The 16,570-nt window shown below is 39.7% G+C and overlaps 1 protein-coding gene across 5 annotated transcripts in view; it reads left to right on the top strand.

Moving 5' to 3' along the window:
* LOC109417649 (uncharacterized) overlaps window positions 1-16,570 on the top strand; it is a 696,771-nt gene that overhangs the window by 582,132 nt on the left and 98,069 nt on the right. For all 5 annotated transcript variants that reach the window (XM_062850488.1, XM_062850487.1, XM_062850486.1 and 2 more), the window contains one exon: window positions 7,036-7,230. In XM_062850488.1, coding sequence (XP_062706472.1) covers window positions 7,036-7,230 — 195 coding nt within the window. The remainder of the gene's footprint in view (window positions 1-7,035; window positions 7,231-16,570) is intronic.

The following is a 16,570-nucleotide window of genomic DNA, read 5'->3' as shown; positions in this document are numbered from 1 at the left end:
CCAAAATAGGTACACCTGCCCAAATGGTACAAGACCCTACTCCGTAGATTTCTCTAGAATTTTTTTCCAGATTTCCTCCCGTAGTTCCATCGATTTTTTTTAGAAATTTCTTCGAGGATTCGTCCAGAGATTCCTCTAAAAGCTCCTCGAAAATTTCTCTCAGCAATTCCTGCAGAAGTGCTTTAATTTTTTTTTTTAAATTATGCGAAACTCCTCCCGAAATTCATACAATTCAAGATATTTTTTTGAAAAGTTCTTCAGACTTTTTTTTTACAAAAAATGCTCTTTCAGAATTTTGTCCGAAGAATCATCCACAAATTCATTTGACAAATCTGCGAGGGTTCCTCCAAAACTTCTTTTCCAGAAATGCTTGCTACATTTGTTTCAAGCCATCCTTCAGAATTGTTCCCGAAAAAACCCTCCAGAAGTTCCTCTGAGCATTTGTCCAGATATTGTCCCTTTCAAAATCCATTAATAATAATTCCTCCAGAAATTTCTCCATGAATTCTTACAGAATATTTTTTTCTTGTTGGGGACATAGTACCACCGCGACCATTAATTTGATCTATTGTGGTGAAATACAGATTATTATTTTGATAACTTTTTTCTTTTTTATTTAGGGAAAAAATAAAAAAATAACCCTTCTGCAATTCCTTGATGACTTTTTTTTTTAGAAATATCCTTTTTTACATCTTCTGATTTCTAAAATTCTCCCAAAATATTTATCTAAAAATCCCGCCTTCCAGGTTTGCTCCAGATAATCCTTTGAAAGTTCCTCCAGCTATCTCTCCAATGCTTCTCCTGGAAATTCCTTTCATGACTGCCCCATAAATAATGGCGAAATAGTTCCAGAAATGCGTACCTAATTTACTGTAGGGAATTATCCTTTAGCAAGTTTACTGAGGTTTTTCTTCAAGAAGACTTCTAAAGTTAAACAGATGTCGTTAAGAACCCTTTTGAAGTTGCTTCCAGTAATTTCTTCGAGGAGCTTTTCTAGAAAGCCCTAGGAATTTTGCAATATTATTCGTTAAATTAAAGCATCAGTACAGAAGCCTCAAAATACTTGACGAAATGGTTTCAAGAAATCTGAAAAGAATTCCTTGGTAAACCAAATAAAGAATTTTGGCACAAAATAAACGAAATCCTAGAAATGGAATAGATTCCTATTGTATCATGCCAAAATTTCGGAATTATTCAATAAAAAAATCCAAAATATGTTGAAGAAAAACTTTGGACAAAATCATCTAGAGAAATCTCCGAGATTTTTGTCTGTGTGTGAACTAATTCTAGAGAAATGTACCCAATTCTTGAGAGATTTTCCGAAAAATAAGGCTTCGGGAAAATACCTCAAAATAAAAAAAAAAATGCCCTAAAAATTAAATCCCAGAAAAATCATAAAAATTATGGATAAATTTTGGGATTTTTTACTTTTGCTCAAAAGGATTTTAGAAAAATATGGCAAATGAAGTAACCGAAAATAAAAATTAGGAAGCAACCAGTGTTGGTAAAAACTCAAATTCTCATATCTCATGGTTGAGTTGTTTCACGCACGATCCTTGACTCGCCAAACTCACCGCCGAAAAAATCATGCATGAGTTGGCTCATGATTTCACTCATTGCCTTATTTCTTGGTGTTCTTCATATTACCATTGAAGTTTTCAGGATTGTATGGTAGAACAAAAGCATATCTAACGTACAACAACATTGAATGTTGTTCAAATTGATTTGGAATCGTTTTACGAGCAAATGAGATTTCGGCGCTTGACTCGTGAAAGCGAGATTTTGCATGAAATTCAGAAAACGATTCAGAATCGCGTGCGAGTTTGCTCACGCAGGAGCGGTTCATGAGTGTGCTTTGAGTGTGAGTTTACCAACACTGGAAGCAACAGCAGCAAACATTATTTTATTGCTGCATGTCTCTCCCCATTATAGTTCTTTGATGCTATTTATTTCAGAAAAAAAACTTAAGCTTCATCAATGATATGATTTCTGATTGTCGGATTTTTGTGCTTAAAACTCTTCAAAAAATTTTAGAAGTAAAATAGCATTTATACAAACTTGCCTATTTGATTGCCTACCTATTTGAAAAGTCCTTATAGCAAATTCAAGAAACATACGAAACGTTTCCTAACAAATTTTATTTAAAAAGTTTTCGTGGGCTGCTTTTAAAATTTGCCTCTCAAAATCCCCGCTAGAATGTTTTTAAACATTTTTTTTGACAATTCGGCGCGTGAAAATAAAGAGCCTACCGTAAGGACTTCAAAATTGTGACAGTTATATACAGGGGATGGCCAAAATGTTTGAGATAGGCAACTTTTTTTCTCCCACAAAAAAATTCAACATGCTGTAACTTTTCATATAGTGCAGCAAAAAATCTCAAATTTTGACTGCTTATCAACCTGTTATATGTGCATCATTGGTACAAATTTGGGCTCGATTGATTAATATTTCACAAAGTTAGAACCGTTCAGGTAAGACACTATTTTTCAGACAACTCATTTTTGAGCTGTCATATCTTGGAAACCAGTGAACCGAATTTAATGACATCTTGAACGTACACTAACAATATGTAAATGCTTCACAAACTGTTAAAACATAGATACTTATTAAACGTTGAAAAAAATTATCATAGATTGACACTTTTTGGATTTTTCTCGAAAAAATGTATTCTTTTTACATCAATGTCAATAAATATTAGTGTTGATATCCAAAGATTTTCCACTTCTGTTCTCAAGTCATCTCTAATCAGATATATTAGAGTCTATTTAGATTTAAGGAAGAACACATTTAGTAATTTTTGTGTGGTATTGTAAATTTGACTTATTTTCCTCTATATGATTAAAAATTTCAACCCGGTATAACTTAATTCGCCGTGAGAAAATATTACATTTTATAACGTCGTATTAAGTATCAATATATTGTTGCTGAACGTTAAGGACAAGGTATTCGGAGTACATAGCTCAAAATTTCTAGAGCACCGTTTTTTAGAACCGTTGAACGGATTCGGATGAAAATGCATCACGCTAATTGTTCAGTGGTTGCCAACAGCGTGATGCATTTTAATCCAAATCCGTTCAACGGTTCTAAAAAACGGTGCTCTAGAAATTTTGAGCAATGTACTCCAAATACCTTGTCCTTAAAAAATCATTCAATTTGGTTCACTTGTTTCCGAGATATGACAGCTCAAAAATGAGTTGTCTCAATGATAGTGTTTTACCTGAACGGTTCTTACTTCGCGAAAAATTCTTCAATCGAGCCCAAATTTGTACCAAAGATGCACATATAACAGGTTGACAAACAGTCAAAATTTGAGATTTTTTGATGCACTCTATGGAAAGTTGCAGCATGTTGAATTTTTTTGTGGGAGAAAAAAAGTTGCCTATCCCAAACATTTTGGCCATCCCCTGTATATACAGCTGCTTTTTAACTGGACTTCAGCCCAGTTACCGAGCGCTCAGTTAAAAATCAGTCCAGTCAAGCAGCAGTCAGTTATCGAGCGGATGCTGTAACTGACAAATTGACAAGGACCTAACATACGACATGAACCTTACTGCAGAAACCAATTTCACACTTTCTATCGTATAAATACGCAAAATGCAAATTTGCATTATTGTGTCTCGAGTCTAGTCCAGCCCCTTTCCCCAACCTATACCATTACCCTTCCGATGGTGTTCATGTGGTCCACACGGACTATTACGGCCATTACCCCTCCTTGATCTTCGGCATTGGATTGACTTGCGCTCTTATTGCCCCACCAACTGCTACAAAATGAAAATGAAATATCAAAATATGTATACGTAGATGCAGATTCTTTCTCGGCAAATCCCCGCCGAGGAATGTTAACCCGTAGCGAACTTCCACATCTTTTTGATCTGCTGGAAAGAAAGTGGATCAGCAAAATGCAGATGTGTATGATGATGATATGAGAAGAATATGTGCTGCACTCCGGTCGCGCCGGTCGGTGATGGCATTATAGTACTGGAAGCTCTCGCAGCTGCTTAGCAAGGCCGACTAAAGGAGGCTTAATCTATCGTGTATCGTATGTATGCATTCAGCAGATAAGTGCACACACAGTAGTGGTTGAATGTCACTCGAACGGGAACTGCATTCAAAAGACGCCGTTCAGTCTCTTCGGAAAGGGGTCTTCGAAAAGAGGCGGACATTTTTATGGGATTAAAATTAGATTAAAGTAGATTACTGAATGGATGGTTTGTACCTACGTTGATAGTAGTGAGTGGAAAGTGGGCTGATTGAGTGAGCAATTTCAGCGCAAAGAATTACGCGATGGAATGCGTGGGTATTGCAGTTCTTCTAGCATTCTAGTCGTAGAGTTTCTGTAAGTTTGAGGCAGGTTGATGAAAATAAAATTGAGATTCAACCTCCGTTTGTTTTCCATATAATGGCAATTTATTTCTAAATGTTTTATTAATTTAGTTCAAAGTTTTCAGCCTTTGAATTGTTGTTTTTCTGAACTAAGCTGTTCAGAGATTAGTTTAGCACATATGAAAGCTAATCAAACACATTCACCCCCTTTATACAACGTAAAGAATGACATAAATAAACTGTAAACCTCGTAACACCCCAAGTCTCAATTTATTATGACTTCATGTCTAGATTCTACCGCGTACGTAACTGCAAGCAGCCCACATCGCAAGCCAGCACGCCTCAAGTTCAAGATCTTCGCATCCGAGCTGGTAGTGGTAGCTAGCTACCGCGCGGTGGTAATCGCAAGTTTACCCTCCGATTTCCGCGCGGGAAGCAAGTAGTACAGTATGTGCAATGAGCACCGGGTACTTGTACTTGTCCGCAACCAACAGCAGCAGCACTGTTTATTGTTTTAATTCAATCGTTTTGACTTCTCTTCAGCGCTCGGGTTCATGGAGTGTACATACTTAGTTGGTAAACAGCTCAACCGCGCGCGGTTGGGAACCAGTTTCGAATCGTTTGGAATGTTGGCTGGATTGTGGGGATTGCGCACTCACTTAGAGGAGATTCATGGCAGCAGGTTATTACGGTGTTTTGCTGGGGTGATACACTGAAAAAATATTTTGTTGCATTGTACGAAATTGCTCGTCCGGTTTACGAATGCCATTCGTTGTTTTCTGCAACGAAAAGATTCGTAGTGTGCCTGAGTTCGTTTTGTAAAAAAAATACTCCGACACAATAACGCAGTGTTTTTCTGTCTCTTTTTTGTCGGACCGACATAAGTCATGTTGAAAAAAAAATAGCACGCTTATATCAGCTTGGTTTTCACAGGCTCTGAACACGCATCTTCCGATTGATACCTACTAGTGCTAGTCATCCATCTGTAGGCGCTTGTTGAAACCGTGCGGAAACAACCAGAACGCTTTCTACTCTGATTCAATTTATAAATAACTTTTACTTTCAACTGAGAGCATGCTTCCTTTCCTCTTCTCGCACACGCACCGTCATATGCACATGAAAACAGGTTGTTTTGTTGTCTCTGCGCTCCACTCAAACATCAGTGATGATTGCAAAACTTTGTTGCATTCTACGAAGCGAAATTTTCTTTTTACGCATAGTTAGTAAAAAACGCTTGACATTTGTTTATTTTGTTTCATTCTACAAAGCGGGAGCTAAAATCTACGAATGAGCAAGCTTAGCATCTGTCGGATTCGTGATTTCGTACATGATACAACTCCATTTGTACTGTTTCAGCGTGGTGGTACGAATGGACCGTACATTTTACGCAAATTGCTTTCAATTTACGAAAACTGGTTTTACGAAGCATATTCGTTGAGCTTTTACGAAAGTATTTTATCAGTGTATTTGCTGGGGTGTAAATTGAAGTTCAAATACGGGGCACCGTCGTTGTGCTATTTCCGTCGTTGAATGATGATTGCGAAAAAGGTGTCGTCTTCTGCTAAATGAGATGTGGCACCATATATGCGTCGGGTTAATTTGAACGAAATAGAGTAGAAAACTCCTTCGTCATATGCGCTAATTTCCGTCATATACGACGAAGTAAGCCGATAATTACAGATACCTTTGCCAATGGCTCATCCGAAGGAAGCAAAAAGATGTAGACTATCAATAACCAGCCCCTATAGCAGTGGAAATCGAATAATTAGGGTACGTGTGCCATTAGTAATCTCTCGCTCCCATATTCATCCTATTCGAAAACAAGCGATTACGGCACCGATTGATTCCGTTCTTTTTGTTTTCATGCGTGCTCACTTCCAACAAAAAATACAAAAATGAGAAACAAAACAAACAGTGCTTAAATCCTTTGTTTTTCGTAGGATGAAAATGGGAGCCACATGCTTAATAAGGGAACCAATACACTACGTAAAGTTTAGATATTAATTTCATACAACTTACGATTTCACATTTTTTCTTACTTTGGCGTATGCCGAAGGCAACCGCACCAAAGCAGCAGCTAACCGAAGTGTTCTTTATCATCGTTTAATTTTCACATGCCAGATTCACTTGTTGAACCAACCTTCAATTCACACCCCACAAAAGCTCTGTGACACTTGACCGGGAATGAAATTCAAGTTGTGCCCAAAATAGACGTTGACTAGACGGAAATAAAATTCGAGGGACAATTATTCAATCTTATTATTTAAAGGAAATTGTAGTTCTTTAACAATATTTTTTACATAATTTGAAAGTAAATTAGTAAGTAATTAGTAGTTGATAAAAATTGGTCATAAGGCGTAAGGCGAGGAGCAAGAATAAATTCGATTATTATTGGTCGGTACTTACATAGACGGAAATTACATAAAAACCCTACGAAAACGACGGTTTGTTTGCACCAAACCACCAAACGAATAAAACCGACAATGATCAATTTCTCTGTTTCCTTCACCCTGAAGCAACCTCTCTTATTGACTTATAAATCACCGCGCCGACGACAGTTCAATTGCTTTTGTCGGCTACTACTGCAGCTGCCTCCAGCTGAAATACATTTTACCTCATATCCTCATCCTTGAATTCCGAAATCCTCCGATTATCATATCGTCGTCAACCCGCTTTTAACGTTTCTCTTCTCTTCTTCATTTTTTTTTGCAGGACCAGCCAAGAAACGAGATGTGCGCACAATCAACTCGTCATCCAGCGATTTGGGTCCACCGTCGAAAACCGTTGGTAGCAATGGCAATGGCACGGCTACTGTTACAGTCACCACTAGTAACAACAACACCAACAACCAGCATCAGCAACAGACGCAACATCAACGAGCAAGCCTCCGAGCGGCGGCCACATTGCGTAAGTTTGATTCAGTTTGAAATCGGAATTGCAAATATTATCTCCGTCCCGTGTGTGTGTCGCTTAGGTACCGTGAAACGGGGTGACGTTGAACTGGTTTTTTTTTTTAATTTTTTCGTTATCCTTTTAATTTCAATTCTTCCGAGCTACGTTTTTTTTTTGAAGGAACAGTTGCAACGACTATTTGCCCTTCGCTAATCTTAGAAACAGTACTTTTAAGACCAAATTCCTCCTTTTTGCTGTTATTTTATCTTAAGGCGAAACTGGATCCATTTCCTCACTTTTTGGTTTTTGATTTTTTATAAAATAACGAAGCAATATTTTCAAAATCGATTTTCGTGCACATGTAGAGTATGGATCAAAATATCTTCTGATTTTTTTGTGGTGGAAAATGTTTTTCGTTTTTGCAGAAACCATTTTTGAACAAAATAACACAAAAAAAAATGGTTTCTGAAAAAATGGAAAACATTTTCCACCACAAAAAAATTCAGAAGATACCTTGATCCATACTCTACATGTGCACGAAAACCGATTTTAAAAAATATTGCTTCGTTATTTTATAAAAAATCAAAAACCATAAAAATGAGGAAATCCTTCCAGTTTCGCCTTAATTACCGAGATTTTCAGCCCGGAGTTAGTCTATCTTGAATCCCACGAATGATAAACATACGTTTCAAGAGTTTGTCGGGATTCGGATTCGTGGTCCTCGGCATGATAGTCACGCGATTTAACTATTACACCAGGTTCGCTTCACATTTTTTAGCTATTATTATCAGTTTTATTAAGAAAATTTTTAGCCCGCGATTGGTTCTTCTCAAAATCAGTCTATTTAGTTTTAAAATGGTTTTAAAAACCATCTTTGAACTGATAAGATGTTTGGTTTTATGACAGTTGTAAGTACTTTCTCAAAGCTATTTGGTCTTAATTTTTTTCTTTTGGGATATTCCTGTAGAAAAAAAAAAATGCGCCAACGAAATAAAATTCAATAAGTTTAACTTCTCCAGACAAAAACTCAGATTAATCAATGTGCCACTGTTTGATGGTACAAAATGGTGCAGTTGTGTTTCGCCAAACGCCACAAGCTCCAAAGCGTTAAGCGTTTGGCATATAGAGAGCTAAATTCATGCCAAAATCCAAACCTGAGTCGTTCGAAGGAAGAAACCTGTGATCAGGTACAGGACGGGCGAAACGTGGGGCTTGGAAATTTATGATTTGATTGGCTTTTTGAAAGTGACATTTGTTGGGGACATGTTCATGTTTTTTTCTGCGATGAATCGAAAGGTCCGCTTGGTTGGATCTCACCATTCATTGCATTGAGTTTTCAGAAGTAGGTACCAAATACCTCCTACATGTTAGTCCTACACAAATGTCGATTCGGGCAATTGAGAGACAACGTGTCGGTCGATGTGGTGAAGTCGTTTGGGGGTTTTCGGTTCGATGGAACCCATGGGATGATGCGTGGCAATCATAAGCACATCAATAATGATGAAAATTTAGTTAGACTATGCTTTATGCCTGATTTGCACAGATTGGTAGCAGAGTCAGTTTTCGAGCACTTCCTGACATATATCTGGGTAAAATAAGTCTTTTTTTGTGGTATTTATTGAGGAATTCCCAGAGGAGTTCCAAGAAAAGTTTTGGAGGAATTCCTGGAGGAATTTCAAAGGAATTTCTTGAGGAATTTACAGAAGAGTTCTTTGAGGAATTCCCGGAGGAATTCCTTGAGGATTTTCAGAGAAGTTCCTGAAGCAGTTCTGAGTTCCCAGAGCAGTTCTGGAGGAATTTCCATAGGAATTCCTTGGGGAATTCTCAGAGGAATTCGTGGAGGAATTCCTTGAGGAATTTCCAGAGGAATTTCCAGAGTAATACCTAGAAGAATTTCCAGAGGAATACCTGGAAGAATTTTCAGAGGAATTGCTGGAGAATTTCCCAGAGGAATTCCTGGAAGAATTCCTGGAGAAATTTCAGATGAATTCCTGGAGAAATTTCAGATAAATTCCTGGAAGAATTTCCTGAGGAATTCCTGGAGAAACTTCCAAAGGAATTCCTGGAGAAATTTCCAGAATAATATCTGGAGAAATTTCCAGAGGAATATCTGGAAGAATTTCCAGAGAAATTGCTGGAGAAACTTCCAGAGGAATTCCTGGCGAAATTTCCAGAGTAATAACTGGAGGAATTTCCAGAGGCATACCTGGAAGAATTTCCAGAGGAATTGCTGGAGGAATTCCTGGAGGAATTTCCAGAGGAATTCCTGGAGGAATTTCCAGAGGAATTTCCAGAGGAATTCCTGGCGAAATATCCATAGGAATTTCTGGAAGAATTTCCAGAGGATTTCCTGGAGGAATTTCCAGAGGAATTCCTGGAGGAATTCACAGAGAAATTCCTGGAGGAATTTACAGAGAAATTGTTGCAGGAATTTCCAGAGGAATTCTTGGAGAAGTTTTTGGAGGAATTTCCAGAGAAAATCCTGATAGAATTTCTAGAGGAATTCCTGGAGGAATTTCCAGAGAAATTCCTGGAAGAATTTCCAGAGAAATTCCTGGAGGAATTTTCACAGTAATTACTGGAGGAATTTTCAGAGGATTTTCCAGAGGAATTTCTTGAGAAATTTCCAGAGGAACTTCTAGACGAATTTTCATAGGAATTCTTTTAGGAATTTCCAAAGGAATTTCTGGAGGAATTTTCAGAGGAATTCCTGCAGGAATTTCTAGAGGAAATGCTAAAGGAATTTCTAGAGGAAATGCTAAAGGAATTTCCAGAGGAATTCGTGGATGAATTTCCAGAGGAATTCTTGGAAGAATTCCTGGAGAATTTTCAGGAGGAATTCCTGGAGGAGTTTCCAGAGGAATTCTTGGAGGAATTTCCAGAAGAATTCCTGGACTAGTTTGCAGAGGAATTCCTGGAGGGATTTCCAGATGAATAGATTATAGAGGAATTCCCAGAGGAATTCCTGGAAGAATTTCTAAAGGAATTCCTGGAGGAATTTCCAGAGGAATTCCTGGAGGAATTTCCGGAGGAATTCCTGGAGGAATTTCCGGAGGAATTCCTGGAAGAATTTCCGGAGGAATTCCTGGAGGAATTTCCGGAGGGATTCCTGGAGGAATTTCCGGAGGAATTCCTGGATGAATTTCCGAAGGAATTCCTGGAAGAATTTCCGGAGGAATTTCTGGAAGAATTTCCGGAGGAATTCCTGGATGAATTTCCGGAGGAATTCCTGGAGGAATTTCCGTAGCAATTCCTGGCGGAATTTCCGGAGCAATTCCTGGCGGAATTTTCGGAGGAATACCGAGAGGAATTTCCAGAGGAATTCCGGGAGGAATTTCCAGAGGAATCCTGGGAGGAATATCCAGAGGAATTCCGGGAGGAATTTCCAGAGGAATTCCTGGAGGAATTTCCGGAAGATTTCCTGGAGGAATTTATAATGGAATTCTTGGAGGAGTTGCGAGAGGAATATCCGGAGGAATTCCCAGAGGAAATCCTGGAGGAATTTCCTGAAGAAATCCTGGAGAAATTTTCAGACAATTTCCTTGAGGAATTGCCAGAGGAATTCCTGGAGAATTTTCCAGAGGAATTCCTGGAGAAATTTCCAGAGGAATTCTTGGAGGAATTTCCAGAGGCATTCCGGGAGGAATTTCCAGAGGTATTCCTAGAGGATTTTCCTGAGGTATTCTTGGAAGAATTTCCAGAGGGATTCCTGGAGGAATTTCCAGATGAATTCTTGGAGGAATTTCCACAGGAATTGATGGAGGAGTTTCGAGAGGAATATCCGGAGGAATTTCCAGAGGAAATCCTGGAGGAATTTCCAGAAGAAATCCTGAAGGAATTCCCAGAGAAATTCCTTGAGGAAGTGCCAGAAGAATTCCTGGAGGAATTTCCAGAGGAATTCCTGGAGGAATTTCCAGAGGTATTCCTGGAGCAATTTCCAGAGGAATTTCCAGAGAAATTCCTGGAGAAATTGCCAGTGGAATTCCTGGAGGAACTTCCAGAGGAATTCCTGGAGGAATTTCTTAAGGAATTTCCGTAGGAATTGCTAGAGGAGTTTCCAGAGGAAATCCTGGAGGAATTTCCAGAGGAATTCCTAGAAAATTCCTGAAAGAATTCCTGGAGAAATTGCTGGAGGGATTCTTGGTGTAACTTGTGGAGGAATTCCTGGTATAGTTTCTGGATGGAATTCTTGGAGGATTTTCCAGAGAAATTTTTGGAGGAATTCCTGGAGGTATTTCCAGAGGAATTCCTAGAAGAACTTTTGGAGGAATTCCTAGAGAAATTGGTGGAAATCCTGGTGGAATTCCTGGAGGAATTCACTGTTAATTACCCAGTTTGACCTACTCACCTACAAAGTAATCGCACTTGTTCTCGTCCACTGAGTAACCAGCTCCCTTCGTTGGAAACCCGATTCGATTAGCATTTACCCAACTAGCCTGGTGACACAGAATCGATAGCCGCCCCATCAACCCACCGACCAAGCCAGTAGCGAAGAAAGGTATTAGCAACCCGCCCAGTCTGTGTGTCTGTATGTGAAGAAACCGTTCATCACTATTCCCTAGATGGAAAAATGGTTCCACACTCTTCATAAACGCTTGTTCTCTTCCTTCATGGGCCTTCCGTCCGAACACACAATACCTCGGAGTGGAGAATAAAAAATACTTCGCGTTTATTGTCCCCTAGCCGCGTGCCGTTCGTTACACCTTTCCCGCCGTAGGAAGGTAGCACATAAATGGCTTCATATCTCTTGTGCCTCATCCGATGTTCTACTCTCTTCCGCGCCATCCGACGACCCCTTGGTGATTGGCACGGCTAAGCGAACTAAGCAAGCGGAAAATCGTTCCGATTTGGCTTTGCATCAAGGTTCGATTCTTCCCATTCCTTCCTTTCTCTCTCTGTCCCTCGTGGGAAGGCACGATGGACGCCAAGATATGATGGCAGGCAAACGTTGCTTCTTGGTCAGTCTCTTCGAGTATAGCTACCGACCGAGGTATGGTTGTACCTCTTGAAGCATGAATAAATTATCGTTTGCGCAAAAGGATGGGTGGTTAAAGCGTTTTAGAAGCGTATAACCTACTGGTGCTCGGAAGGCCACTGGACAAGATGTTGTCCCGAGTGGAAAACCGTAGCAAGACTGTATCTTTATTTAAACTTTTATTTCCAACTTGATTTCCAGGTGAGATTTCTGGTGGAATCCTTGGAGAGATTCCTGGAGAAATTCCTGGATAGATTCCTGGAGGAATTTCTGGAGAGAATCCTGAAGGAATTCCTAGCTAGCTTATTGAAGAAATCCCTGGAAAATTTTCTGGAGGAGTCCTTGGAGAGATTCCTGGATGGATCCTTAGAGAGATTCCAGGAAAGATTCCTAAAGGGATTTCTGGAAATATTCCTGGAGGAATCTCCGGAGATATTCCTGGAGGAATCTCCGGAGATATTCCTGGAGGAATCTCAGGAAAGATTCCTGGAGGAATCTCTGGAGAGATTTCTGGAGGATTCTCCGAAGAGATTTATGGAGGATTCCCCGGGGAGATTTCTGGAGTATTCTCCGGAGAGATTTCTGGAGGATTCTCCGGACAGATTCCTGGAGAGATTCCCGAAGGAATTTTTGGAGAGATTCCTGGAGGAATTTCCGGAGAGGTTCCTGGAAGAATCTCCGGAGAGATTCCTGAAAAAATTCTGGGGAGATTCCTGGAGGAGACCTTGAAGAAATTCCTGGAGAAACTCTGAAGAGATTCCTGGCGAAATCTCTGGAGAGATTCCTGGAAAAATCTCTGGAGAGATTCCTGGAGAAATCTCTGGAGAGATTCCTGGAGAAATCTCTGGAGAGATTCCTGGAGAAATCTCTGGAGAGATTCCTGGAGAAATCTCTGGAGAGATTCCTGGAGAAATCTCTGGAGAGATTCCTGGAGAAATCTCTGGAGAGATTCCTGGAGAAATCTCTGGAGAGATTCCTGGAGAAATCTCTGGAGAGATTCCTGGAGAAATCTCTGGAGAGATTCCTGGAGAAATCTCTGGAGAGATTCCTGGAGAAATCTCTGGAGAGATTCCTGGAGAAATCTCTGGAGAGATTCCTGGAGAAATCTCTGGAGAGATTCCTGGAGAAATCTCTGGAGAGATTCCTGGAAAAATTTCTGGAGAGATTTCTGGAGAAATCTCTGGAGATTCCTGGAGGAGACCTTGAAGAAATTCCTGGAGAAAACTCTGAAGAGATTCCTGGCGAAATCTCTGGAGAGATTCCTGGAAAAATCTCTGGAGAGATTCCTGGAGAAATCTCTGGAGAGATTCCTGGAGAAATCTCTGGAGAGATTCCTGGAAAAAATTCTGGAGAGATTTCTGGTGAAATCTCTGGAGATATTCCCGAAGAAATTTCTGGAGAGATTCCTGGAGAAATCTCTGGAGAGATTCCTGGGGGAATCTATGGAGAGATTCCCGGGGGAATCTATGGAGAGGTTTCTCCAGAAATCTCTGGAGAGATCCTGGACGAATCTCTGGAGAGATTCCTAGAAAAATCTCTGGAGATATTCCTGGAGAAACCCCTGGAGAGATTTTTGGAGAGCTCTGGAGAGATTCCTGGTGGAAGCTCTGCAGAGATTCCTGGTGGAAGCTCTGGAGATATTCCTTGTGAAAGTTCTGGAGAGATTCCTGGTTAATGCAGGGCTGTTACAAGTGGCGCGGATTTTGCGTTTTTCGCGGTTTTTGCGTTTCGCGCGGATTTCGCGCGTTTTTACTAATTTTGGCGCGGATTTTGCGGAAACATTTGGGGACGAAGTTCAACACAATCAGAAAAAACGAACATTTTCAAACTAGAGTTATGGAATTTTGTGTTTGGGCAAAAACAATGGTTATAGTCAATAGCGTGGAGTGCTAGTTTAGTTGCATCGCACTAGAAGCTCAATTTGTTAAATCTTAGAAGATCATATTCTGACTTTCTTAGTCAAACTCTTGAAGTCATTTCTGTCTTAACCCTGAAATTAGTTTTTGGGTAAAATTTTGGATTTAATTTAAATTTTGGACGGAACTTACCTGTAGAGCAATGCATGACGTCAGAAAAAAAAAACTATTAATGGCAAGATTTCTAAAATAGGTGTTTCTGAAAGATGTTTCTGAAAACTTTTTTGTGGAATTTTTATTTTGTAGTCAAATCAAGAGTCAAATGTAACAGAATCCCGTCAAGAAAACCATTGGTTTTGTAGACTGCGTGTATCGTAAGTAATCAATCTGATAGAATCTGATTGGTTTTCTGAGACACAATGTCCTGAGGACATTCTTGCTGATATCTTCACTGAATTTCCAAGGGTGTGGTGTGGCCAGAAACATTTATCATAAATTTCTGATGAATTAATACTTTTCTGCATATCTTTTGCCTTAATGTTTAGAAAAGTTGCCAGGTTACTGGTTATATGTAAATGCTTCTTTTTTCATAAATATCTTCCTTAGGAATAAAATTTATTGGTGATGTAATCAATAAATTGCACTAGTAATTAGTCTATGCTAGTGTTGCTCCTTGTATTACTGTGAAGATTCAACAAAATAACTTTCTGCACAAAGTAATCCATGAATTTCTCAAAAAGCTTCTAAAAAAATTATTATTTTTTGTCTTTTGGGACTTACGTCAGATTTCTTTTCAGGATTTCTACCATAATGTTATAAATAAAATTATTTCAAAAGTTTTGCCAAGAATGCTCCTTTTTTGGGACTGCTTTAGGGAACAGTTACTTCCATTTTCGTCACTCAACACTCTGATTGATAAGCATTTAAAGAACTATTGATCCGAAACTTTATATTCCAATTAAAAAAACTAGTCTGTTTGCAACATGATTAGACTATTGTTTGATGTAGAAGTTGTCATCTAAATTCATGGATTAGTAATGGTGAAAAATCGATTTATCAATAGAAAAGCTCTTCATCTGGAGTGCAACAAAAGTCATGAATAGTTCATTTCCTTTGAATCTTCCCTGAAAAATTCTGCCTTTTTAGAGTTTGAGTTATCAAAACCACATGTTTTTTCACTGGCGCGGATTTGATGACCTCGGCGCGGATTTCAAACTCCTTGGCGCGGATTTTGCGGTTTCCAAATCGACACTTTTGTAACAGCCCTGTTAATGCTCTGGAGAGATTACTGGTGAAATCTCTGAAGAGATTCCTGGAGAAATCTCTGGAGGGATTCTTGGAGAAATCTCTGCAGAGGTCCTAGACGAATCTCTGGAGAGATTCCTGGAAGAATCTCTGAAGAGATTCCTGGAAGAATCTCTGGATAGATTCCTGGACGAATCTATGGAGAGATTCCAGGACGAATCTCTGGAAAGCACTCTGGAGGAATCGCTGGAGAGATTTGTGGAGGAATCCCTGGAAGAAAAATCTTGGATTTCTGAAGATTCCTGGAGTTATCTCTGGAAGATTTCTCGGAGAGAATCCTGGAGAATTTTCTGTGGAAATCTCTTGAAGAATCTCCCTGAAGAGGTTTTAAATTTTTTCGTTACATAATTCTTACGCTAAATTATTTTGTGTCTTATACTACCTCATTCGGGGCCCCATCCCCTCACGTGAGAGAAGTAGTGCATCATCTTCCAGCCGGCCCGAAGCTAATCGCAAAACATTCATGCGAGGGTGGATAAAGGGGAAGACCCGTTCCCTTCCATGGCAGGAAAGCCACCTTCCGGAACATAACCGGTTGCAGCATAGCATGGCTTGAATCGTTGTCTCCGTCGTCGTCGCCGTTGTCGTGGTTGTTGTTACTGAATTGTTGTAATGTCACTGGCATCCACTGTTCTGCGCTTCTGGTGCTGCTGCTGCTGCAGCTACTGTCGCCGTTGGCCATACAAGAAACATGCATCTATCCCATGCGATCTCGGCCGGTGCTGGTGAAGAAAGAGGTTTTGCGTTGTTGTGAAAAGCTTTTTGCTGCTTATAGCTTAGCTGCTCTCCGCTATGCCTTGTTGCACGGTGTCATTCATTAACCTTTTGGCCGTTGTCGGGTCGTACCTACACTGGGCGGGCGCGCTTGGCCGTTCGGGTCAGGGTCGACACGGGACAGGAAGTCGTAAACCGTTGTTGACCGGTGGTTCAGATATGGGAGGTGAACGTTGTTTTCGGTTTTGACCGTGATGTGATAGAATACGCTATGATATGAAGTTTAAACATGCGTTTAATGTGTAGATAAAATTTGAGCTTTACATTAATATGATGTTGGAAAATCTAATAAATTTGATGCAAACATTAATTTTAGTCAGAAGCTGAGAAGCATGCTCTGTCCCAGTGGGGATAGTATGCCAAGAAGAGAAAGGGGAGAAAAAAAGGGAAGTATAGAAAAGACAACAGTAGTTACATCCAAATATTTTGAGAAAAAAATCTAAAT

Source organism: Aedes albopictus, chromosome 2 (genome assembly GCF_035046485.1).
Source record: "Aedes albopictus strain Foshan chromosome 2, AalbF5, whole genome shotgun sequence".
NCBI classification, from domain to species: domain Eukaryota; kingdom Metazoa; phylum Arthropoda; class Insecta; order Diptera; family Culicidae; genus Aedes; species Aedes albopictus.
Note: the sequence above shows the minus strand (reverse complement) of the source record. Positions and strands in the feature narration are given on the sequence as shown.